Source organism: Porites lutea, chromosome 14 (genome assembly GCF_958299795.1).
Source record: "Porites lutea chromosome 14, jaPorLute2.1, whole genome shotgun sequence".
Classification (NCBI taxonomy): Eukaryota; Metazoa; Cnidaria; class Anthozoa; order Scleractinia; family Poritidae; genus Porites; species Porites lutea.
Window position 1 is genome coordinate 2,654,056 of NC_133214.1, and position 24,791 is coordinate 2,678,846.

Sequence of the window (24,791 nt, forward strand, 5' to 3'; positions counted from 1 at the left end):
GAATCCTTGTAATCTTCGAGTCTTGTATACAAAATCCTTTTACCACTGAAAAGAATCTTCTTTAATTTTTAAAACAATTAGAAATAATCCATTATTTTTTTTGTAAATTCCTTATCCGAAGAGCTGTTGGTCGGATTCAAAGCTAAGTCAATTTATGATTATAAAACCTTGCATGTCAATCTTGAAAAACATATCATCTGGCGAAGAAGTTCTCGTCCGCTGGTCTTGTTTCTCTATTCGGCATATAAATAGGTTCCAAGTCATTTGGTTTGTAAGTACAGTAAGGTGACGCCGGGCATCCAATATATAACACATGATTACCCTTGACCCACATTCTCCATAAACTTTTATGAAATCCGCGAGCGTCTAGATCCCAGATTCTAAAACATCGCGCAACGTTTATCCACGTCGTATAGTCGTTAGGGCGGTCCATGCGGATGTAGAACAGGTAAATCTTGTTTTTTGTATCAGGGACAAAGTCTTTGGGATTCGTGCAAGGAGTCCTGGAGTGATCTAAAAGTTCGGCTTGACTGAGGGGAAAGAAAAAACGAAAATAGAGATAATTAGTTTTCAGTTCAAATGTGAACGTCTGGAAGGATGTAGTTGTATTGTGAGGCTTTTTTTCAATTCTGGTTACTACAAATCAAGGCGTAGGATGGAATCTTTGGTAAGCGTCAATCCAGGGGGGAGGGTTTCTTAATATATAAAAATGACTAGACGGAAAGCTCTTCTTCACGGTAACGGGTGTAAATCGCAAATTTTGGACTCACTTAGGGTGTTCAGGACTGTTTCGACGATATGACAAAACTCAACGATTTCAAAACTTAAGAAAAATAACAATACCAAACAAAAAAGACGAAACAAACCTAGCGAAAAGCTTGACCGAACTACACTAGGCCTGCGAAAAAATCACAAATCGAGCAACACGTGCTTACCCTGTAAAATTACTATTTAATTTCTTTTAGATTTTCTTTTTTTAAGTTTTTACACTTTGAATGCGCTCCATATTAGGGTGGAAAAGGTCCCTAAAATGTGTCTAACACAAAAATAAACCGGTCTGTGTTAACTCCGTGACATATTTGCTCGCCCCTTTTAATGGATTCCTACCCAAAGTTAAGACCAACTTTTCATTTAGGGCAAAATATTCAGTAGACCTGCACCGTTTTAAACCTCTTATTTCACTGTTCTCCTTTAATCTGCACTTCCATTGTTTTCAGGGATAGGGGCATTGTTATGTGACAATCCCTATTGTTTTGCCAGCTTATCAAAAATAATCTTTCAAATAGGTTCGGGATCGCCCAAAATATTTGGTCAGGGTAGGGGTAGGCAGGCAATTTTCCAGAATCTTTTAGCAATGATACCTTATCAGTCGGTGTAGCTCCTCTTCATATTTTTCCTTGTACATGATATCAGCGTTTATCTTAACACTTGGTTGAGTATTAAACGCATGTCTTTTAAAATAAGCTTCATTCATGGCTGGGCCCACATTCAGTCCCTTGGCGCCAAAATGGTAGGTACGAGAAATGTCTGGGATTATACATTCACGGTCTTTTCTTTGTTTGGGCATTCTCATCCACATGTCCCAATCCCAGAACACATCAGGGGCAGGCCACTTTGACTCCAGTTCACCTTTGTAGATTTTTCGACTAAGCACCCTGGAATATAAGCAAGTTTAATGTCAGCATTACTTCAAAAAACGAGATTAAGGCTATACGATTAAAGAAAATAAAAGACAATGGTTGTTTTGCCATATATTTGACGTCCTCTGAAGGCTCATAGGGCATATAAAAACAACCTTCCCCAACGGCCGTGTTTTTTGGTTTTCAGCACGGCGCCTCCGCGAATTGTGTTGGTAGCGCAGTTTTGTCAATTTTCATCTCTTGTTACCCCTTCATTTTTCCATTGTATGATTTAATTTTAAAGAGCGTTTTCACTCACGTGGTCAGCAGTAAGGAATGAATGAATGAATGCTGATTAAAGTGTAATCAGCAGCAATGCAGTTTTATCGGAGCAAAAGAAAGTTTTTAGATTAGAAAAGAGTTCAACTCTCACAAGATTTTTTTGGGACACCAACATGACGGATATGACGTCACGCGAAGACTCAAATATGAGACACAAATTAACTGACACAGATTGTTCACAGTCCATCCCCTATTATCCCGTAAGATCGTCGAGATCGGGCGCTTTGCGTTACGGGCTGCCATCTTGCATGAGTGTCAAAACTACTATTTGAAAATCAAGACGGCCGCCATTAATGGTAGGACGCGATACATCTCGACGATCTCACGGAAAAATAGGGGACTGTGAACAGTCTATAACTGACAACATTCCTGCGTTTGATGGTTTCCATGGTTACCATACTTACCATCCAAGACCTGGCATTGTTTCAATCCTGTATGTCATAGAAGTATCTCCTACAGTGTAATCATAGCCCTGTGGGAAAATCAAAGAAAAATATCACATATATTCTCTGTCAAATTACTCCTGAGCTTTGTCTGTGTCAAGCGTTCTTGGCACGTGGTAAATTTATTGTGATTTATCAAGCTGATTGTTGATAAGAAGCCCAAGGCCGAGTTGTTCAAAGCCGGGTTAAGATAACCCAGGGTTAGTGCGAAATTTGAATTCAGATTTGAAAGCTTATATAAGCATTTCAGTTTTAATTCTTTTTGTCTACAAGTTGATGATTGAAAGCTCTAAATATAACAGAGAAAATTATCCGAGAAAATGCTTTTGAACACAAGAAAGAGAAACCCGGGTTATATTTAACCCCGTGTTAAGCGCTAATCGGCCTTCGATCAACTGGGCCCTGCGGAAGAGTTCAGTCCCAATATTCTCTTCATCTCGTAAATCCCGGGCGTCATAGCAAGCTACTTTAAGATAGCTTAAAAGCTGCAACAGTTTTAGAGTTCATATTTGCAAGTTAGAGTCAGTACGTATCTGTATATTACATAGAGTTAGAATTAGCGATAGTTATAACAGATCTTGTATATCTATCGAATAAGCTTCTTCGGGAGCCTGAGCTATGGAGCGACACGGGAGGGAAAGATAAGACAAGACAAGTCAAGAAAAGAGAGGAAAAGAACCACAGGAATTCAAAACCTTGATCGAACATATCACTTGCTCCAAGAGAGGCTTGCACAGTACACCCAAGCTCACCCCATTGCCCTCTACCGGTATCTCCCGATTGATTTTCGCTAACCTGATCGTTCCAAGCTGATATACAATAAACACTCTCGTCGTTTTGCAAGACTGGCAGAAGCTGTTTGAAGTAGCTGAGGATATCAACAGATATGGCGAGATCTTCCTCCAAAATCACAACGTAGTTTGCGTCAGGAAATTGATCAAAAGCTGTCGTTATCGATTTTTTGTAGTGCTGGATAAATAGAAATTACAAAACAAACAAAATAAAGGTTCAGTTAACAACAATGAATTCATATGTACGATATATCGCACACTGTATCGATGTCATAAGGTGTCCCACTTCCATCTTGCTACGTCAGTGGTAGTTTCTCTACAGGGGCGGATCCAAGATTTTTTTAGGGGGGTGCACTCGTCTCTTTCTCTACTTCAACACCAATAAACCACATAGTTTTCTCTTTTGCAGAATACCAGTTGTATTAGGAAACCGCAGGTCATCTCAGGGGAGGGGGGGGTGCACATCCCCTGCACCCTCCCCTAGATCTGCCCCTGCTCTAACTCTCCTATACTTCGAGTAGCGAATCCGATCTTTCTATGCAATAGCTATGTACAAACCCGGGGGGGGGGGGGGGTACTTTAGGAATTTCTGTGTGGGGATGGGCGCTGAGACCCTGGAACCCTTTACCTATACCAGAGCTAGTTCAGCTGAATTTTGCTACCCTATACTAGAGTAAACTCCCCAAATCCCCCCTATCCTAGAGTAGCTGTTTCCCTAGTCTAGATAAAATCTTCAACCAACTGATCAGTGTCCTACAAAAATGATACCCTATCCTAGACCCAAACGCTCTGATTTATATACCCCATGCTAGCGTAAACTGCTTGAAAACCATACCCTACACAGCGGCACATACCTATATAGCCCATATATGGCAGTACCCCCCCCCCCCCCCCCGGTGTAAAAATCACCAACCTGGCAAATCCTTGAGTTCTTTGAACTTACACCCGCATGTTGATTAACTTTCAGACCAAACAACCGGGCAACAGAGGCAGGCTCATCAAAGAAGCCGTCTATAAACACCGTTACCATGGAGGGCATCAGCCCCTGGACCCCCCGTAGTGTCTTGAGCATTCTGAACAAGTACTGGGGTCGATTTCCGGCCATAACAAGCACCGGTAAGTTGACACGACTGCCATCGTCCAACGCAGGGGGGTTAAAATCTATTGAGTCCGGATCTTGACCTGAAAACGTAAGATATTTTAAACACCTGAAATAAATTTACATGCTAATTCGGTACCCCGTTCAAACGAATACAAAACATTTATCACGTGGTTAGCAACAACAAGTGTGTCAACACGAGCCATGTGCGACCCTCTTAAGTGTATCTTTTATAGATCATATGACTTGAATGAATATCGGAATGTCAACGAAAGCAACGCAATAAATACTAAGAGCCAATACAATTTAAATACCAAAATGGTATTGTACAGATTACTTCTTTACTTAATGCATCAATAAGTGTAATAAGCGTTATGAAGTTGGCGAGGTACTTCGAAAAGTTCCAATAAATTCCGTCCAGTGACCCGAAAAGATTTGCGATTTTTTGTGTTCCAAGGAATTCTAAAGTTGACACGACACGAAGATCCTCATGGGCTTTGCAATACAAAATGAACTTAAAATACTTAAAACTTTTCATGACTGTCAGTGATGTTAGTTACTCACAGCGGCACACTCCTTCGTATCCGTCCAGTTTGTCGCAAAATTCTCTTCTCCTTGAAGTACTGGCGTTCTCCTCCCACAAACAGTGACTATATAAATCCCACTGGCGTTTTAATGAAGTTCGGATTAAAACATCGTTCGCCCAGATGTTGAATTCTGGGGATTTTCGATGACTTTCGGCGAATGGTTTCTTCTCTCTCCCGTTCCGTTGAAATATAAATGCCCACATATCTCTCCATCCCACCAGGCTGATATAACTGCTTCCAAGCTTCTCAATGTAGCTTCGTGTGTCACTATTAAGTTGCATGGAAGCTTCATCCTATTGTTGGAGGGAGACAGTTTAGGTCAGAATCTGATGAGTGAGAGTTGAACATTTTTTTTTTCAGTAAATTTGTCCTGAAGCCCTTGTGCGATTTAAGGTAACTCGGATTCCGTTACCCGGCAAAATTTTTCCTGTGGGATAAGGAGTCACTCAGCAGATTTTTGCTTGCGTGGAATACAGAATCCAGCAAATCTTTGCTCGAGGAATCTGCAATCCTGCTAACGATTGGAATCTGCAATCCAGTTTCCTCTGACAAGCGTCCGAAATCCATTACTTGTAATCCAAAAACTTATAATGGTGACTTAGGTGTGGGCACATAGTAACCAAACAAGCGAGGAAAAGAGCTAAGGTTAATCTGAGAATAGGGTAGTTTTCGTTGCCGTATCTTGATTGACTGAGAATTCGGGAGAAGAGAAAGTAGAATCCGCGAAATTTGTCCTTGTGGAATCCGGAATTCTAGGATTTGGAATCCCAAATACATCTCAAGGAATCCGGAATCCCTAACCATTGCAATATTCGGAATCCAAGTTCCACTGCCAAAAATCCGGGATCTAGTACTTGGGATCCGGTATTCACGTTGTAGGATCCAGAATCCAAAACCGTCTTGCATTCCTTTACATGGGGGGGGAAGGGATATATTAGCCTCTCTCTAAGTTTCCAAGCAACGAGGTTCTATTCTCATAGTGTTTTGCTACTTGCATAATCCAGTATCCGTTAAATAAATTTCTGTTCAAGAAGTACCACGATAAGCGCTGTTGACATTAAGGAGCTTAAGAACCTAACAGCGACGGCGACGGCTACGATCACGTCACTTAAAAACAGTGAATTCGCACTGCCTCAAACTTTCTCGCGCTTATAATACCATCTCCTTTAATTTGTCAAACGCTGGCAAATTTTTTTGGAGTTGAATTCTTAAGGAGTGTATCAAAGTTCAGCAATTGAAAATGAAAGTTGTTGTCTTGTGTTCCCGTCCTCGACAAAACGTGAATTTAGTCACTTTCACGTAGTAGTCGTGCAACGACTGCAAAGAAATGTACAAAAAGGCGTGTTGTTTTACAAATAAAAACTTATCGTTTTTTTGCCGTTCTCGTTGCCGTCGCCGTTGCTTATAAGCTCCCTATTTGTTAAGAAGACAGTGTGATATGTCCCATAATCATATATATATCACCTTTATAGCCATGCACACTATTCTTCCGTCTTGTAGTTCCTCAATGAATTTAATCATTGCTCCTCCTTCTTCCTTTGAGGCATATGTGTCAAACGCTCTTACAGCCATGGGGACACCCGTCCTCTGATTTAAAACAAAGACTAAAATTCCGCGCATGTTTTCCTTGGTGACCTCTGAAATCTTAAAAACAGCGTTACATTGATTGTTATAGTGATCAGTACCGGTTTAGACCAGGGGAAGAAGCGTGAAAACGGTACTACCACTTTCGGGCGGAGCATCCCCGAAAAAGCCGTCATCAACGGGGAGAACTCCCCTCCTCCAGTGTGCTCGGTACCGGCTTAGACCAGGACAAGAATAATGAAAAAGGTACCCCTTGGGACAGAGCCTCCGCGTAAATGCCGTCATGGGGGGTACCCCCTGAGTCGGAGCCAGCTTTTGTGTTCAAGATTTCTCAGGAACGTTTTGGTTACCAACAAGAGCCGATCCGCTCCTGTTACCAAAGTTAGTTTTAAATGGTAGTTAGTTTTCATAGGCAACCAAAGCTTTAATCCAGCCCTATGACAGAAAAAACTAGCGTCCAGCCTCCCGGCCACTGGCTTTGCGACACGAAAAACTATTTAGGGACAGGTCATTATTAATCGCTGGGGGGGGGGGGGGGGGGGGGGGCGGAGGATTTGGGGCTAAACAAGATGAAATTTAGCCGATCCCCTCTTTGAATGTTACTTCACTGAAATGATTCCCCCAATAACTTTTGATGACTTTCGCGATCCGTCCCCTATGTCTTCATTTTCCAAGCAAATTTGAGTGGTCCCCCCCGGAATCCTTCCAAAATTTTCAGTGATCCTCCCTTTTGGGCACTAAGTTACGACTGATCCCCCCTTTTGTTCTCCTAAAAATCAAGTGATCCCCCTTTAAATCCTCCCCCCCCCCCCCCCCACCTATATGACCGGTCCCTTAACCTGCTGTGGTAGACTGTATATTTATAGACTCAAGAGTCCATTTACCATTATGACTGGGTCATCCCTTACCACTTTTCCGTCAACAATAACTGATGCTTTTTCTTTACTTGAGTAAACTTGTATATCCATATCTGTTGTACCTGCAATAGACGTTCGACGGATAAAACAAGCAATTTTGCATTTCATTTTGCCAGTACTGTCTAATGGCGGGTATGAATATTTCCAATCTCAATTATTGACTTTATGAAAAATGCTATAAGGCCCCATTGAGCGCCGTTAGATAGGTACAGTACTCACTAGGAGTATAACTTCTTCTTCGTTTGTCATGTGAACGAGCCTTGAAATGCCATTTTTCTTAATCCTTTGCCATTTCCGCGAAGAATACACAGATGTCTAGTCTGCTACACAGCCGTTTTTAGTGTCGTCACGCAGTGCTCCTCTCCACAAACTAGTGGGGAGGAGCGTTGCGTGGCGACACTAAAAACGGCTGTGTAGCAGACTAACAGATGTCTAGATATACCTAAATTCACTTACATAATGCCCCGTAATTACTTAAAAATTATCTTTTTTATTTATCCTAGATTCTGTTAGTTTCCTCTCTTATTTCGCAGGCAGTTCGTTTTAATGGCTTATGTTGGCTAAATCCTCGTACAGAACGGCAGTTACTGAATTGTCACAAAATCACAAACATGGCGGACTTGCCCAACAATAAGAGACTATATAATGAAAAAATATCGTTGCAAATTCCGTCAGCGTGTGGAAAACGTTTAGAATTTTGTGCAATTTTCCAGTTAGAATAGAAGAGAAATTAAACCAATAAGGAAAGTTCAACAAACAATGAAATTGAAATTCAAAAATTCTGATATACGTGTCAAATTATTTTTATGTACCATTAAAAACTGCTTCATCAGCTAGCACAGCCTCTCTTAACATCATCCTCCTCGAAGTTTCAAGGTTCGTTGTGTTGGGCTCGTTGGTCCTTTCCGTAACATTTATCGTCCAGTTTTCGACCATGAATAGAATGTTTGCTATGGATGTTACAAGCACCACAGCAGCCAGGAGCATTCGTATTAGCTTTACAGACATAGTTTACTTTGCCTACAATAGTTTCAATTCAGGCATTTAAAACAAACCGAGAGATATCTTGGCTGATCGTTTCACTGCAGCTAGGCTAAGTCGGGTTTGTAAAATGACTGTAAACCGTCTTAATGCCTCATGTTAAACAAACTGTCATTAAAGATCAAAATGAAAAATTATTTGAATACGGACAATAGCATTTTTCAGAGGCACGTACAAAAGCGTTTGTATCCTTGGCAACAACCTTTTGATTTTTCTCTCTAATTCTACTTTTTAGTTTCATATAATTATTTGTCAGCTATTAAGTAAAAAGAAAACTGCGAACTCTTAAAATGCGTAAGCATTTAATTGCAAAAGTGTGTTTCATAACATCTTTTAGCTTGCGATATACTTTATTGTAGGTATATAACGTGAAATTTTGCGAAAATCTCCCTTATAGTGACAAATAGGCTGTCAGATTCGCGGATATTCAAGGATCCAAGGAGGTTTCAATTTATTTTGCATAATTATTTGTTTTTATGATATTAAACAAACGACTATGAGAAAATAGAAGGGACTGATGAAAGCGGCAAATAAACGCAGTCGCTTAGTTGCATATTGAAAAAACGTCGATTTCCGTTTCATCGTTTACTTACTGGTACATCACGAACAGGATAGCCTAGCTACCGCCGCGCTGTACTATCTGAACGCCGGCCTGGAACAAGCTACGAACAAGAACGAGTGGTTGCCCCTCATTGCAAAGGCGATGATTTATCAAGAATGATTGAAAAAACGCGGAGTATTTTAAAGCGAAATGAGTAACGAGTTTCCTGCTGGTTGAGTCCGCACAATGAGGGAAAAAAAATGAGGAGAAAGAGAGAAACTCCCCAATTTTCTCTGGCCGAGAGGGACCTCCGAGGAGTTATGAGTGATAATGTTTCGCCAATATTTGGGGTTGAAAAGCGTTTATAAGCATCTTTTGTGTTGTACAGGAGAAAAGTATCAAACATGAGAAACAACCACGTAGAGGATTTGCAGGTAGAGTTAACTAAGGGTTCTAAAAGAGAAAATGAAGTTGCGAAATCTTCTCCCTTTTTCTAATTTAACCTCACCCCTCCCCTACTTCACTCAGTTATCACCTGACTCCTCCCTCCATGATACAATATCGCTTTGCTCCAGATCCCTCTCTTTTCTCCGACTCAAAAGAACAACAACATGGCGGTCGAAGGAGCTCTTTTTCAGTGGTTCATCATATTGAGTTGGTATGTCTTTTGCTGTTTTTCTAATGATCTTTTATACGAACACGATGAAATGATCCGCCATGTTCCTTTGGATTCGCCTCACGTCATACGAAAACGTAGTATAGATCAGCCGCTACGGATTTCGCTGGATTTTCTCGACATCAGCAGATTAGAAGACCAAAACAGCGTAAAAGCCGTTTTAAACAAAGCAACCGAATACTTCAGTGAAACGTTGAAAGTTCGAAAGACGGTATCAAAGATCCTACTTCAGAGGAAATGTGCAAATAATCGCTTTTACTTAAAAAATATAGAAGGAACAGGGCCTGGAGCAATTCGCTTTTGCCAAGAAGCGTGCAATGCCACGAGGGTATTGTGTGGTCCCGAAATTCCTGAACACGATATAGACCAGTGTAGAGTTTGCGATAAGAACGGGCGAAACTGTCGTAATGATACAAAACGATTGGGCGAAGGACGTAATAATACGGATTTTATACTCTACGTCACTGCAGTTCCAGATGGAAATTGTAACCATATTAAAACTTTGGCTTATGCTGCAGCATGCCAGCAAGAGAGTGCCCTAGATCGCCCTGTCGTCGGGTTTATCAATATTTGCCCCAAAAAAGTCACGACTAGTGAACTTAAAACAAGCTACACCGAGGTTCTTGCTACAATAAAGCACGAAATATTTCATGCTCTTGGGTTTTCACCTTCTTTGTATGCATTCTTTCGGAATGAAAGCGGCGATCCATTCACTCCACGATTAGAGACCGGCCTGCCATATTTTGATAATGATCACAAACTTTATATCTGGAGTGAGAAGGTAAGAATTTGAAGTCGTAATGAATATTAGCTCTTCATGATATTTTAGCTAGTATTTGAATAGACATTCTGTGAATTCAAAACATCTTAAGAATAGCGTGACCTGATATGGGAACAACTTTGTTGTTTTGATATTCCAAAGGTGTGAGTTCATTATTATCATGTAGTCTGCAAATATAGGTGTAATAATATTATGAGAGGAATGTTAGAGTGATTTTTGTACCACCTTGAGATAAAAACGCTGCATGAACAAAACAGAAACAACAAACAAACAGAAATAGAGTGATTTGATTGGTCTTATGGAATGGATACAAATGCACATGGGTTTTGGTTGGTTAAGCAAATGAGGGGGTATGCCAGAATTTGAGTGACAGGGGTGATTGAAGGATTTCTGGGGGGTTGAAATTTTCGATTTTGGGATTTGGTAGGTAAATTTTAGCAAGTATTTTTTTCGGTATTCAATGCTAATGTTTCTGTTTTTCGTGTTATATCATTAAAAGCTTTCTGGAAATTTTTATGGCATGGGAGTTTTTGGGGTTAAATTTTAGTCTAGGGATTTTTTTGGGTTTTGTTGGAAGCCCTAGGGATTTTTTTGGGTTTTGTTGGAAGCCCTAGGGATTTTTTTGGGTTTTGTTGGAAGCCCTAGGGATTTGGTTGGGTTTTGAATTTTGCCCCCATTCGATCATCCCTGTCACTTGAAATCTGGAGTCCCCCCTTGGGGTTCACTATTCCTGTCCTACACTTACCCAGCTGCCTTTTAATAAACTGTGTATATGACTGTTCATTTAAAACATTTCTCTGTTTCTGATTGGCTCAAACGTCTCAGCTTAATTGTTCATAACCAGCTAACACTGACCAAACTTGAAAGGCATATTATTAACCATTTAAGTTCCAATAGTGACCAAGATCAATTTTCTCCTAACAATAATCCATACACTGTCAAGAGATGAGTTATGAGAATTAATAAAATGATCACCTGAGAGAAAATGCCCCTGATCTATCATCAAATTCTCTCAACTAATTCCTTAAGGAAATGTATGGAGATCAGTTTGGAGAATTTGTATGTGGATACTGGGAATTAAAGGGTTAATTTTGCAATGTCCAATAAAATGATGTCAAAGGTGCTAAGTAACCTGCGCAGAAAGTTATGACAAATGAGAAGTCTGGGGAACTGGGTTGCATTTGCTCAGCTTTTTGGCCATAGAAAATGGCGGAAAATTTCATGAAGATGAAATAGCCAAACTTCTACCTAAAAACATGCATGGAACAAGAACTGCAAAAATACAACTCAGTGGGATATGAAAACTGCTCTTTAAAGAATATCTGCTGGACTAGACATCTCTTTAAATCCTGATTTGTTGAGGAACTGGCAAATGAAGATGAGAACTTAACACTGATTAAGGTTAATGTTTTAGTTTGTTTTTAGACTATAAAATTATTTTGAATGAATGATAAAACAGTTATTGAATTTGGCTTTTGTTTGGATAATTATGCAGATCCTACTTAGTGTCATTCAGCGATTGATAATTATAGATAAATATTATTGTAATGCCTGGAAAATAGTGTGGAATATATGTGTTGTTGTTAAGACCTGAATATTTTAAACAGTCTGTTCAGGTGCAGTTACTAGTTCAATATCCTAAACAGACTTGGATGCATGGTCATAAATGATGTTGTAATAACTTAGAGTCAAGCCAGGTGAAGCGTACCCCCCAAGCTCCTATTAATGAATTTATTATTCGAAAGTTGAATCCGTTGGTAGTTGTAGATTTCAGATTCATCTCCGCATTCTTGCATGCGTAATGAGCTGTGAATTCACACGTGAGGCAGTTATGAAATTTCTACCAACTCAGTTTCCCTGAATTTGATGTAAATGTCTTCTAAGAAATATAATCCATTCAAAGATCTGACTTAATACAAAGAAGTTCTTGTTAGATATTTACTGCTCATTATGCATGCAGAATTTGACAAAAGATACGGGAACCACGGATTCATTTTTCAAATAATCAATTCATTAATAGAATATTGGGGGGTACGCTTGACCTGCTTGGACTGTAATTATGTTCATTTATATTGACACTTCTGTCACAGGTTGTAAAGGAAGTTAGAAGAGAAAACTGGCTCACATCCTCTGGCGCAATAAACCACACTGTTCATTTGTTGGTCACACCTAAAGTCAAAGAAGAAGCACGCCAACATTTCAATTGTAATACTCTAGAAGGTGCTGAGCTTGAAAATCAAGGAGGAAAGGGAACTGCATTGGCACACTTGGAAAAGCGGCTTTTTGAAAACGAAGGAATGACTGGTATTTTCACTCACAACTCTGTTTTCTCTAGGCTGACGTTAGCTGTGATGGAGGACACAGGGTGGTATAAAGTGAATTACCAGATGGCGGAACCTTTACAATGGGGTAAAAACTTGGGTTGCCTGTTTGCTAAGAACAGTTGTGGTGCATGGATGAAAGCACAAAGTGATGCTGGTGAATCCATTGCTCCTTTTTGCAATCAATTAAGGGGTAGTTCTGGAGGGAGGACCAGTTGTTCTGTTGATCGGACAGCTGTTGCAAAGTGCAACTTAGTTCAATATAAGGAACGCCTCCCACAAGAGTATCAGAATTTTTTTAAAGGTTCTCTTCCTGGGGTTTTGGGATTAGAGGCGAAATATGGTGGGAGCATCGCTTTGGCAGATTATTGTCCCTTTTACCAAGGTTTTACATGGACGAAAAACAGCAAAGATATAAGGTCTTCATCATGTGTTTCACATCACAACAATTTGGAGCAAGGTAAAAACTATGCTTTAGAAACTTATGGTATTACATCCACCTGTTTTGAACAAACCGTTAAGTGGACAAAAAAGAAATGTGGTGTTCATTGGACGGCATCAAACTGGGGAAGTGGCTGCTATAATTATGCATGTGAGCAGGACTCACTTAAGATCATAATTTCAGGATATAAATTTCAATGTTTTCACAAGGGTCAACATATTAATGTTGCCCTTCAGTATCAAGGTTGGTATTATCAAGGGGTGTTAGTCTGCCCATCTTGTCAGGAAGTGTGTTCTGGTAGTACCATCAGATGCCCCCCAGAAGTGATACCTGCACCGGAAAATTCTCAACCATTACCTAAAGTACTGACTTGTTCTCGAAGTTCAGTCCTGTTGACAAAGAATTCTAGTCATCTAATGATGCGGCTAGTTGCGTACAAATTTGCAGTAATTCTTGCATTGTTTAGTTAGCTGTTGTTGTCTAATTTATTTAATATATATACTTTTTTTATGACAAGAGACTGGTCTGTTTCAAGGTTCTTGCGCACCCCAGTCTGACAATTACACTTTTCTTATTCGCGTTTTTGTCATTTAAAAGTGACCCTGGGTAGCAATTTTTATAGCTTGAGAAAACAGCTGACATTGCACGACGCTATCACTGGTTTCCCCATGAAATGATGGCTGAGAAACAAGCGCAGAAATTCCATACTGACGAGGTGACACTACCCAGATCTGGGTAGTGCTTCTGATTGGTGAAGCAAATTTCCCACACAGCGAAAACAATCAGAAGCACTACCCAGATCTGGGTAGTAATGCGTTATCTGTATGGAATTTCTGTGCTCGTTACTCAGACGTCATTTTGTGGGGAAACCTATGGTGGCCTTGGAAAATGTTAGCTTTTTTTTCTCAGGCTACGATTGTTATTGTACCCTAGTAAATAAATTATTATAACATGAATGCCATTGTGAACATTTTTTATTTGTAATTTTTAGTATATCAATACAATGATAAAAATACAAGAAATCTTTATGGTAAGATTTGTTTATAATAATATTACATGTTAAAAACATGAAACACAAACACACTTAATATTATTTAAATACCATCATGATAAAATAAATGTTTCATAATATTACAAACTTAACATCGAAGAAAATAATTTAACGTATAATATAATTAAAGTTTCTGGGCTGGCGCTATCTGTTTGTTTTATATTAGTATTTTTATTCGGAGGGGCTTATCTATGGAGGGAAATTTGCGTTTCAAAATCGATTGGGCTAGCCTTATAGTTGGAAGTAAATTTACCATTTTTGCTTTGTTTTACTTTGTATTTGAGGGCAATTTTCCAAGTACAAGCCCTCGGGGGGCTTATATTTGGAGAGGCGATTTAACAGAGGGTTTTTTGCGTTACCGGTTTAGGGGGCTTATATTTGGAGGGGCTTATACATGGAGGGGGTTATTTTCATAATTCTACGGTAAGGGGTTAACCCATGATTTTTGGTCAAAAATTCAAATTTTTTTTTTGCTCTGCTGTTCTTTAAAATAGGCTTAGATATGTTATTTAATGTTGTTGTAGATACAAGAGAAGGCTTTCCAGACTATAAAAATTTCATTTTCATATAGTCAAAAAATTTGCATTTTTCGGAAGGAGTTAACCTATGATTTTGGTCAAAAATTCGAAATTTCTTTCTAGACTGCTTTTCTTTGAAAAATGCCTAGCTGTGTATTTTTATGATGTTGTGTATAAAAAAGAAGGCTTTTTAGACTATAAAAATGTCATTTTCACTTAGTCGAAAAGTTTGCATTTTTCTAAAGGGATTAACCCATGATTTTGGTCAAAAATTTGAAATTTCTTTCGAGCCTGCTTTTCAGTGAAAAATGCCTAGATATGCATTTTTATGATGTTGTATATAAAAGAGAAGGCTTTTTAGACTATAAAAGTGTCATGTTCACAGAGTCGAAAAATTTGCATTTTTCCAAAGGGGTTATCCCATGATTTTGGTCAAAAATTCGAAATTTCTTTTGAGTCTGCTGTTCTTTGAAAAAGGCCTAGATATGTATTTTTATGATGTTGTATACAAAAAGGAAGGCTTTTTAGAATGTGAAAATGTCATTTTCACAGAGTCGAAAAATTTGCATTTTTCCAAAGGGGTTAGTTAACCCATGATTTTGGTCAAAAACTCGAAATTTCTTTCGACTCTGTTTTTCTTTGAAAAATGCCTAGATATGTATTTTTATAATGTATATAAAAAGAAGGCTTTTTAGACTATAAAAATTTCATATTTACTGAGTCAAAAAAATTGTATTTTTTTAAAGGGGTTAACCCATATTTTGGTCAAAAATTCGAAATTTTTTTCCAGTCTGCTTTTCTTTGAAAAAGGTCTCGATATGTAATTTTATGATTTTGTTTATGGAAAAGAAGGCTTTCCAGACTATGAAAATTTCATTTTCATATAGTCAAAAAATTTGCATTTTTCGGAAGGAGTTAACCTATGATTTTGGTCAAAAATTCCAAACTTCTTTTGTGTGTGCTTGTCTTTGAAAAAGGCCTAGATATGTATTTTATGTTGTTGTATACAAAAGTAGACTGCTTGTTAGACTATTAAAATGTTATTTTGACTTAGTGAAAAATTTTGCATTTTACCGAAGGGGTTACCCCATGATTTTTGGTCAAAAATTCAAAATTTTTTTCTACTCTGCTTTTCTTTAAAATAGGCTTAGATATGTTATTTAATGTTGTTGTAGATACAAGAGAAGGCTTTCCAGACTATAAAAATGTCATTTTCACATAGTCGAAAAATTTGCATATTTCTAAGGGGCCCATGATTGTGGTCAAAAAATCGAAATTTCTTTTTTAAGGCAGCTATTTTGTCAAATAGAGAGAACAGGCTAATGCACATGTCAGTTGAAGAAAGTATACAAGTAAGATTACCAAAACTAGTATCGATATCTGTCCTCCTAAATGAAAGCCCGCGGGATTTCAGGAAAGCGGATTTACTTATTACTTTGATCACGTGATGTGACGTATAAGGAAGATTCGAGTTGTTGGCGTCTCTTCGCGGGAGATAGAAAAAGGCCATTCGAAGCCTTGGAAAGTCTTTGGAAAATGTTCCATTGATTCGTAATATTCCTCCTCCACTACATCTGAATGTGAGTGTTAAATAAGTTTAGTTAACGAATGGGTGGAATTTGAGCCTTACAGTAACAACGTGGAACCTTTAGCGACTGAAAAAGTAGCCTCCGCATGCAACGGCCTACGGCAGCGAAAACGTCACTGACGATGAATTAGCGATTTTTCAAACTTTGTCGCGTTTATTTCAATGCGCTGAAAATTTCTAATGTAGGCAAATTTTCCTGGAGTTGATCTCTCGGGGACCGCACTCAAGTTAAGAAAGAGAAAGAAAGTTTCGTCGTCGCTCGTTTACGTCCTCCATAAAACGTAAAATTAGGCATATTTTGGCCGTAGGTTTGCCGTGATGGTAAAGAAATGTACCAAAAAGCGTGATGCACGTGCAGACCGAACCGAACGTCCTTAATCAGGATTAATCAAGAATTCGATTAATCGTTACTGCACTAAAACCAACCAACTAGATCACATGAATTTAGCGGATGCAATGTACTCCTGGAACCCTTGCCACTGTATTTTCCTTAACAGTGCTGGCCATTAAATACAGGTTTATTTTACAAATTTAAAAAATGAGCATTGGAACAAACTCTTAGAAGTCACTGATGCTTGTCTCAGCTCTGCTTAAAGCAGTGGAACCTTAAGAAGGTGGCTCATACCATTGAACCATATTGTACAACTGTACTTTGAAATACTTGAGCACAAAAACACATTAGACAATAGTCTAATAGTAATGTAATAATATCAAGAATACTACTACTACTAATAATAATAGACAATGGTCTAGGCAAAAGTCTCAGATTCACTAACAGTCAATCCAAAGGCTTGGCATTTAAGAAAAAGCAAAAGCATTTAAGAAGGATAAATATTTCTTCCCTCCCCAGGTGCTGTGCCTTGTCGTGGCGGGGAGGCTTGTGTGCCCTTGGGACCTCAAGAGTTATGATGGCGGGAGCTTGTGCTCCTGGCAGGTTCAGTTGTGCCGGATTACTCTAAGGTAGAAGGGCCAGACTAAACAGCACCCTGGTCCTCCAGGTTGGGGGTTTAGTGCAGGGTTAACAACTCTGCCTTGTAAAACAGAACATTTTAAATGTCAGATGTTCCAAATGCCTGCCCTTTTTGTTGAGTTGTCAACCTGGCAATCGGAGGAGCCCACAAATCAAGTCAAGGAAATCCAGGATATCTAACATGCCTACTCATTCAGTACTCGTACTGACTGTTCCTCACACTTGATGTGATCAACAACTGCATCCCTGATGCCTGCCCCATACATTCCAGATATCTGACTGGAAACTTGAGGAAGATACTACTTGTATGAAATTGGATTCCTTATGGTGGCTGGATGCTTGTGTATGACCGGATTCCAATGAAAGCTGAACTTGTGGATATGGTGTAGTGGTGTTTGGCTGATGAACTGTTTCGGCAGAAACCAGTGTCACTTGGGGTGGGTTGACCTTTGGGATGATAAGGATTTACTAGGATTGGAGATCCCAGACCGCTTGGATCATGGTAGATCAATTCATTTGATCTATCATGATCCGAGTGATCTCAGACCACTTATCCTCATTCAGATCGTCTCAAAGAGCTCACTCTTAATAATCTACATGCCATGAGAGATCAGCAAACATAGAAACGGTCAACCAATAAACCAGTAAGTATGGAAACCAGAGACTCATACTAACTGTTCTTCCCTATTTGTAGTGTTCAACTACAAAGGCATCCCTTGTGCTTGCCCTTATTGCTGTGGTGTGGACCTGGTAAAGCCAGGATACCCAAATAAGTTGGTACTCAAACTGACTGTTTCTCTACTCCTGTTGTGATTGTGGTCAGTTCGTGACCATTTACCTGGCTTCATTTGATTATGGCTATCATTATCACTCTTGCACAAATCCTTGAAGGAACACAGTTTACGGCAGTTAACATACAGCAGATTTATAAGAGGGATTAAGAGACTCTTGATCAATGGCAGTTGTTGTTCTTTCAATTTCAGTACACTTTATGCCATGAAACATTGATTTGAATTTAAATGTTGACTCTTTGTACTTGTTATCATATTTCATATAATTATCATTTATTAGAAGGAGTGTGGTGGCAAGATTTCTTACTTGTCATGTGGAAGAAAGCAGAGCTGGCATGGAGGCTGAGCCACTGTTGTTTTTTCCCTCCACCATGTACCCTGGATTTGTCGATCAGGTATGTGACTTAATTCAGTTTTTTGGATTAATAACTGTCTAATACCTTTCCTTGAGAATTAACATTATGTGGTTTTCAATTTGAAAAGGCACAAAGAATAAAAAGAGTGACTTGTTAAACAAGTATTTGGTGATACATTGTGATGCTGATTGCTCTCTGGGCTTCCTAAACACCTGCATTAATAAAAATAGCTAATTATCATCTAAAAAAGCCAGTTTTGAGCTCTCTGGACCTCCTATTAAAACACCTGATTTAATAACACACCCACTCAGTCAGTTCTCATACTGACTGTTCCTCTTCACTAACTTGTTGTGATCATGGATCCACAACTGCATCCCTGATGCCTGCCCCATACATTCCAGATATCTGACTGGAAACTTGTGGAAGATACTACTTGTATGAAAATTGGATTCCTTATGGTGGCTGGATGCTTGTGTATGACCGGATTCCAATGAAAGCTGAACTTGTGGAAGGTGTAGTGGTGTTATGTGGCCGATGAACTGTTTCGGCAGAAGCCGGTGTCACTTAATCTACATAACACAAGAGATCAGAGATCATAGAACCGGCCAACCAATAAACCAGTAAGTATGGAAACCAGAAACTCATACTAACTGTTTTTCCCTATTTATCATCTGTTTATCATCTAAAAAAGCCAATTTTGAGCTCTCTGGACCTACTAAACACCTGGTTTAATAACACACCCACTCAGTCAGTTCTCATACTGACTGTTCCTCTTCACTTGTTGTGATCATGGATCCACAACTGTATCCCTGATGCCTGCCCCATACATTCCAGATATCTGACTGGAAAGTTGTGGAAGATACTACTTGTATGAAATTGGATTTCTTATGGTGGCTGGATGCTTGTGTATGGCTGGATTCCAATGAAAGCTGAACTTGTGGAAGGTGTAGTGGTGTTATGTGGCCGATGAACTGTTTCGGCAGAAGCCGGTGTCACTTAATCTACATAACACAAGAGATCAGAGATCATAGAACCGGCCAACCAATAAACCAGTAAGTATGGAAACCAGAAACTCATACTAACTGTTCTTCCCTATTTATCATCTGTTTATCATCTAAAAAAGCCAATTTTGAGCTCTCTGGACCTACTTAACACCTGGTTTAATAACACACCCACTCAGTCAGTTCTCATACTGACTGTTCCTCTTCACTTGTTGTGATCATGGATCCACAACTGTATCCCTGATGCCTGCCCCATACATTCCAGATATCTGACTGGAAACTTGTGGAAGATACTACTTGTATGAAATTGGATTTCTTATGGTGGCTGGATGCTTGTGTATGACCGGATTCCAATGAAAGCTGAACTTGTGGAAGGTGTAGTGGTGTTATGTGGCCGATGAACTGTTTCGGCAGAAGCTGGTGTCACTTAATCTACATAACACAAGAGATCAGAGATCATAGAACCGGCCAACCAATAAACCAGTAAGTATGGAAACCAGAAACTCATACTAACTGTTCTTCCCTATTTATCATCTGTTTATCATCTAAAAAAGCCAATTTTGAGCTCTCTGGACCTACTTAACACCTGGTTTAATAACACACCCACTCAGTCAGTTCTCATACTGACTGTTCCTCTTCACTTGTTGTGATCATGGATCCACAACTGCATCCCTGATGCCTGCCCCATACATTCCAGATATCTGACTGGAAACTTGTGGAAGATACTACTTGTATGAAATTGGACTCCTTATGGTGGCTGGATGCTTGTGTATGGCCGGATTCCAATGAAAGCTGAACTTGTGGAAGGTGTAGTGGTGTTATGTGGCCGATGAACTGTTTCGGCAGAAGCCGGTGTCACTTAATCTACATAACACAAGAGATCAGAGATCATAGAACCGGCCAACCAATAAACCAGTAAGTATGGAAACCAGAAACTCATACTAATTGTTCTTCCCTATTTATCATCTGTTTATCATCTAAAAAAGCCAATTTTGAGCTCTCTGGACCTACTTAACACCTGATTTAATAACACACCCACTCAGTCAGTTCTCATACTGACTGTTCCTCTTCACTTGTTGTGATCATGGATCCACAACTGTATCCCTGATGCCTGCCCCATACATTCCAGATATCTGACTGGAAACTTGTGGAAGATACTACTTGTATGAAATTGGACTCCTTATGGTGGCTGGATGCTTGTGTATGACCGGATTCCAATGAAAGCTGAACTTGTGGAAGGTGTAGTGGTGTTATGTGGCCGATGAACTGTTTCGGCAGAAGCCGGTGTCACTTAATCTACATAACACAAGAGATCAGAGATCATAGAACCGGCCAACCAATAAACCAGTAAGTATGGAAACCAGAAACTCATACTAACTGTTCTTCCCTATTTATCATCTGTTTATCATCTAAAAAAGCCAATTTTGAGCTCTCTGGACCTACTTAACACCTGGTTTAATAACACACCCACTCAGTCAGTTCTCATACTGACTGTTCCTCTTCACTTGTTGTGATCATGGATCCACAACTGCATCCCTGATGCCTGCCCCATACATTCCAGATATCTGACTGGAAACTTGTGGAAGATACTACTTGTATGAAATTGGACTCCTTATGGTGGCTGGATGCTTGTGTATGGCCGGATTCCAATGAAAGCTGAACTTGTGGAAGGTGTAGTGGTGTTATGTGGCCGATGAACTGTTTCGGCAGAAGCCGGTGTCACTTAATCTACATAACACAAGAGATCAGAGATCATAGAACCGGCCAACCAATAAACCAGTAAGTATGGAAACCAGAAACTCATACTAATTGTTCTTCCCTATTTATCATCTGTTTATCATCTAAAAAAGCCAATTTTGAGCTCTCTGGACCTACTTAACACCTGATTTAATAACACACCCACTCAGTCAGTTCTCATACTGACTGTTCCTCTTCACTTGTTGTGATCATGGATCCACAACTGTATCCCTGATGCCTGCCCCATACATTCCAGATATCTGACTGGAAAGTTGTGGAAGATACTACTTGTATGAAATTGGACTCCTTATGGTGGCTGGATGCTTGTGTATGGCCGGATTCCAATGAAAGCTGAACTTGTGGAAGGTGTAGTGGTGTTATGTGGCCGATGAACTGTTTCGGCAGAAGCCGGTGTCACTTAATCTACATAACACAAGAGATCAGAAATCATAGAACCGGCCTACCAATAAACCAGTAAGTATGGAAACCAGCAACTCATACTAACTGTCCTTCCCTGTCTGTAGTGCTCAACTACAAAAGCATCCCTGATGTCTGCCCTTTTTACTGTGGTGTCAACCTGGCTATTAGAGCAACCTGCCACACAACTCCAGGAAATCCAGAATAGCCAACATGCCTCCTCAGTCAGTCTGTACTTATGCTGAATTTTCCTCTGCTCTTGTTGTGATTGTTGTCAGTGCAAGTATCTTGAGCTATCTGCATTGATTATGGCTATCGTTATTGCTCTTGCAGAAGTTTTTGGACTATACTTTAAAGAGCAGTGAACAAATAGCAGTTTATCAGTAGGAACAGCAGACTCCTAATCAGATGCAATTTGAAGGATGCACACTTCCTTTTGACTACAGTGTATGGAGATAATTAACACTTAATGCCATAAAACATTGATTTTAATTTAAACATTGAATCTTTGTACTTTTTATCATCTGTTATTTTATATATTCAAATTTGAAGGGATGTGGGGACAAGATTGCTTGTCTGCTTTGGCGAAAAAAGCAGAAATGACAAAGAGAATCCATTGCCATCGTTTTCCTGATTTTGAAGACACTTTGGATTGATGGTAAGTGACTTGGCCCAATGTTAGCAGACCCTCAATATTAAGTGGATAAATAGCTCTGTATGGTTCAGATCTTTCTTTCCTTATTCTAAGTAAAACAAACTTTTACTTAGTGGACACCTCTATGAAGACTACACTGGAGAAGGTCCTATAAGTCAGGGCACCCAACAACTGTTTTCTGTAAAATATCTGTTCGGAAAAGCAAATATTACCTAGAATTTTCTATTACTTGAGGACGGCTAAAAATTTCTAGATCGTAGTTCCATTCATGCACAATTTTCGAAGCTTATCTAATAAGTTCCCTACTTTTTTCTGGGTTAATTTATCACATTTCACCCCCTAGGTTAGGTCATTTTTCGTAGAGAAAAGGAAACCTAAAATTTTCGGATTCAAAAATATGATGGAGAGAGAAATCAGAAAAATACTCACTTTCGGAATACCTTAAATTGCCCATAAAATTTTCGGCAAAATAATACTGAATGCCTTGTAATTTCGGAAAGACTCAAGTTACCCTAGGATGACCGAACAGATACAAATTTTAAAGGGCCGCTTAGAATGCATTTCTAAAGATCTAAAAGTACTCTGGGTAGCCTAAAAAGTGTCTCAATGTATTTTGGAGGAAACCGTCTTTGGGTGCCCCTGATAAGTGTCTGTAACTTAACATCTATTTCATTGTTTTACTAGTTGAGAAGGGCAAATCATAACTGTGCGGTAACATTTATCTTCTGTATCTTGTCTTGAAACTACTGACCTGCCTTGAGAGAAAGAGCAGAGCCAAAAAATAGAGAAGCCATTGTTGTTATGTCATCCACCCTGTACAAAGCATGGATTAGTGGCATGTGACTTTAGTTTAGTTTTTGAACCGATTATTCTCTCATATAGCTTTCTCCCTGTAGTTTTCACTCCCATGATTTTCATGGAAAAAAGGACAAATCATACTAAGGGTGACCAGAAGCACAACTCTTGTGATACATTGTTTCACTGTTTTTTAACTGATTGTTGTTTTTTTCTTCTCCTTCTTTTTAGCGCGGCCCTTGTCAATGCAGGTCATGAACTGCACAATGTGTCTGGTCACCTTTCTGTGAATTGGAGTTACCTGATAATTGAGATGAAGAGAGAGAATCCAGCCAAGTATCTATTTTACGGAATTCTTTTGTGGAAGCTACCTTCTGTAGAGCAGCTGTCAGAAGACGAGGTTTTCGTTGGTGTACAGAGTATATTTCCTGGTCATAAAGCCTGAAGTCTTCACATAGGAACACTTAAATTGCGAACAAAGGTTTAATAATGTTCTAGATAGAAAAGAAACTTTTTTCGACTATAAAAGAATTTTTTCGAAGTCCCAAAAATCGCATTTTTCCAAAGGGGTTAATGGGGTTAACTTTTAACTTAAGGGGTTAACTTTTTTTGACTATACAAAATTTTTTCGAAGTCCCAAAAATCGCATTTTTCCAAAGCGGTTAATTCATCCTTTAGGTCAAAAAATGCCAAATTGTTCTTTATTTAGATTTGGTCAAAATAAGTCTACAAAAAATGCTTAACGACTTTTTACATTTGGTCAAAATAACACTAGAAAAAATGCTCATTAACTTTTCAAGAGAATAAGAGAAACCTTTTTTACGATAAAAACAAAACTTTTTGACAGTCCCAAAAATCGCATTTTTCCAAAGGGGTTAACCCATGCTTTTGCTCAAAAATGCCAATTTTTTCATGATTTTTTTTCCGTTAAAATTAGACTAGAAACAAGGTTTAATAATGTTCTAGATAGAAAAGAAACTTTTTTTGACCATAAAAACAACATTTTTCAAGTCCCAAAAATGGCATTTTTCCAAAGGGGTTAACCCATGCTTTTGGTCAAAAAATGCCACATGTTTCCTTATTTAGGTTTGGTTAAAACAAGAGTAGAGAAAATTCTTAATAACGTTTTGGAGAAAAAAGAAACCGTTTCTTACTAAAAAAAATAATAATTTTCAAAATCTTAAAAATCCCATTTTTCCAAAGGGCTTAACCCATGCTTTAGGTCAAAAATGCCAATTTTTTCTTTATTTAGATTTTGTCAAAATAAGACTAGAAATAATGCTTTTACTATAAGAACAAAAATTTTTGGCGGTCCCCACGATTGCATTTTTTCAAAGGGGTTAACCCATCTTGCTTTCCCTTAAAATATGAGTACAAATGAGGTTTAATAATGTTCTAGATAGAAGTCTCAAAAATCACATTTTTTTAAGGGCGCCTGGTTTTGCGAAATTCTAGAACGAAAAAACGCCTTTCTAGACTATAAAAACAACATGTTCAAAAAGTGGAAAAATTGCGATTTTTGCAAAGGGGTTAACCCATGGTTTTGGTCCAAAATTGGCCATTTTTCCATCTTTTGTTTTTAGGCAATATAGGCCAGGAAAATGTGTTTTACGATATTCTAGAACGAAAAAACGCCTTTCTAGGCTATACAAACAACAAGTTCAAAAAGTGGAACAATTGCGATATTTGCAAAGGGGTTAACCCATGGCTTTTGTCCAAAATTGGCCA

General features: G+C 38.9%; 2 protein-coding genes and 1 long non-coding RNA gene across 3 annotated transcripts; 2 read left to right on the forward strand and 1 right to left on the reverse strand.

The window, feature by feature from the left end:
• Positions 1 to 27: 27 nt before the first annotated feature.
• Positions 28 to 8,526, reverse strand: LOC140925005 (protein O-linked-mannose beta-1,2-N-acetylglucosaminyltransferase 1-like). The gene is made up of 9 exons (XM_073374967.1): positions 8,195 to 8,526; positions 7,374 to 7,444; positions 6,346 to 6,525; positions 4,859 to 5,174; positions 4,109 to 4,377; positions 3,200 to 3,373; positions 2,366 to 2,433; positions 1,362 to 1,655; positions 28 to 530 (listed from the first exon to the last, which is right to left on the reverse strand). Exons 1-9 carry the CDS (start codon positions 8,388 to 8,390, stop codon positions 194 to 196), a joined length of 1,905 nt encoding a protein of 634 aa, XP_073231068.1. The 5' UTR covers positions 8,391 to 8,526; the 3' UTR covers positions 28 to 193.
• Positions 8,527 to 9,565: 1,039 nt separating this feature from the next.
• Positions 9,566 to 14,237, forward strand: LOC140924180 (leishmanolysin-like peptidase). The gene is made up of 2 exons (XM_073374209.1): positions 9,566 to 10,421; positions 12,512 to 14,237. The coding sequence occupies exons 1-2, from the start codon at positions 9,576 to 9,578 to the stop codon at positions 13,652 to 13,654; spliced, it is 1,989 nt and encodes a 662-aa protein (XP_073230310.1). The 5' UTR covers positions 9,566 to 9,575; the 3' UTR covers positions 13,655 to 14,237.
• A 2,000-nt stretch (positions 14,238 to 16,237) lies between these two features.
• On the forward strand, positions 16,238 to 18,498 carry LOC140924702 (uncharacterized). The gene is made up of 3 exons (XR_012164322.1): positions 16,238 to 16,333; positions 17,192 to 17,955; positions 18,383 to 18,498. It is a non-coding gene; the product is annotated as an uncharacterized lncRNA (long non-coding RNA).
• The last annotated feature ends 6,293 nt before the right edge of the window (positions 18,499 to 24,791 follow it).

Excerpts from the sequence above, each read along its gene's own strand:
- LOC140925005 (XM_073374967.1), bottom strand. The coding sequence starts at position 8,390 with ATGTCTGTAAAGCTAATACGAATGCTCCTGGCTGCTGTGGTGCTTGTA. Across the intron at positions 3,374-4,108 it reads AGAACTCAAGGATTTGCCAG|CACTACAAAAAATCGATAAC; the intron begins GTTGGTGATTTT and ends CTATTTATCCAG. Across the intron at positions 531-1,361 it reads GAGCTACACCGACTGATAAG|TCAAGCCGAACTTTTAGATC; the intron begins GTATCATTGCTA and ends CTTTCCCCTCAG.
- LOC140924180 (XM_073374209.1), top strand. The coding sequence starts at position 9,576 with ATGGCGGTCGAAGGAGCTCTTTTTCAGTGGTTCATCATATTGAGTTGG. Across the intron at positions 10,422-12,511 it reads TTTATATCTGGAGTGAGAAG|GTTGTAAAGGAAGTTAGAAG; the intron begins GTAAGAATTTGA and ends CTTCTGTCACAG.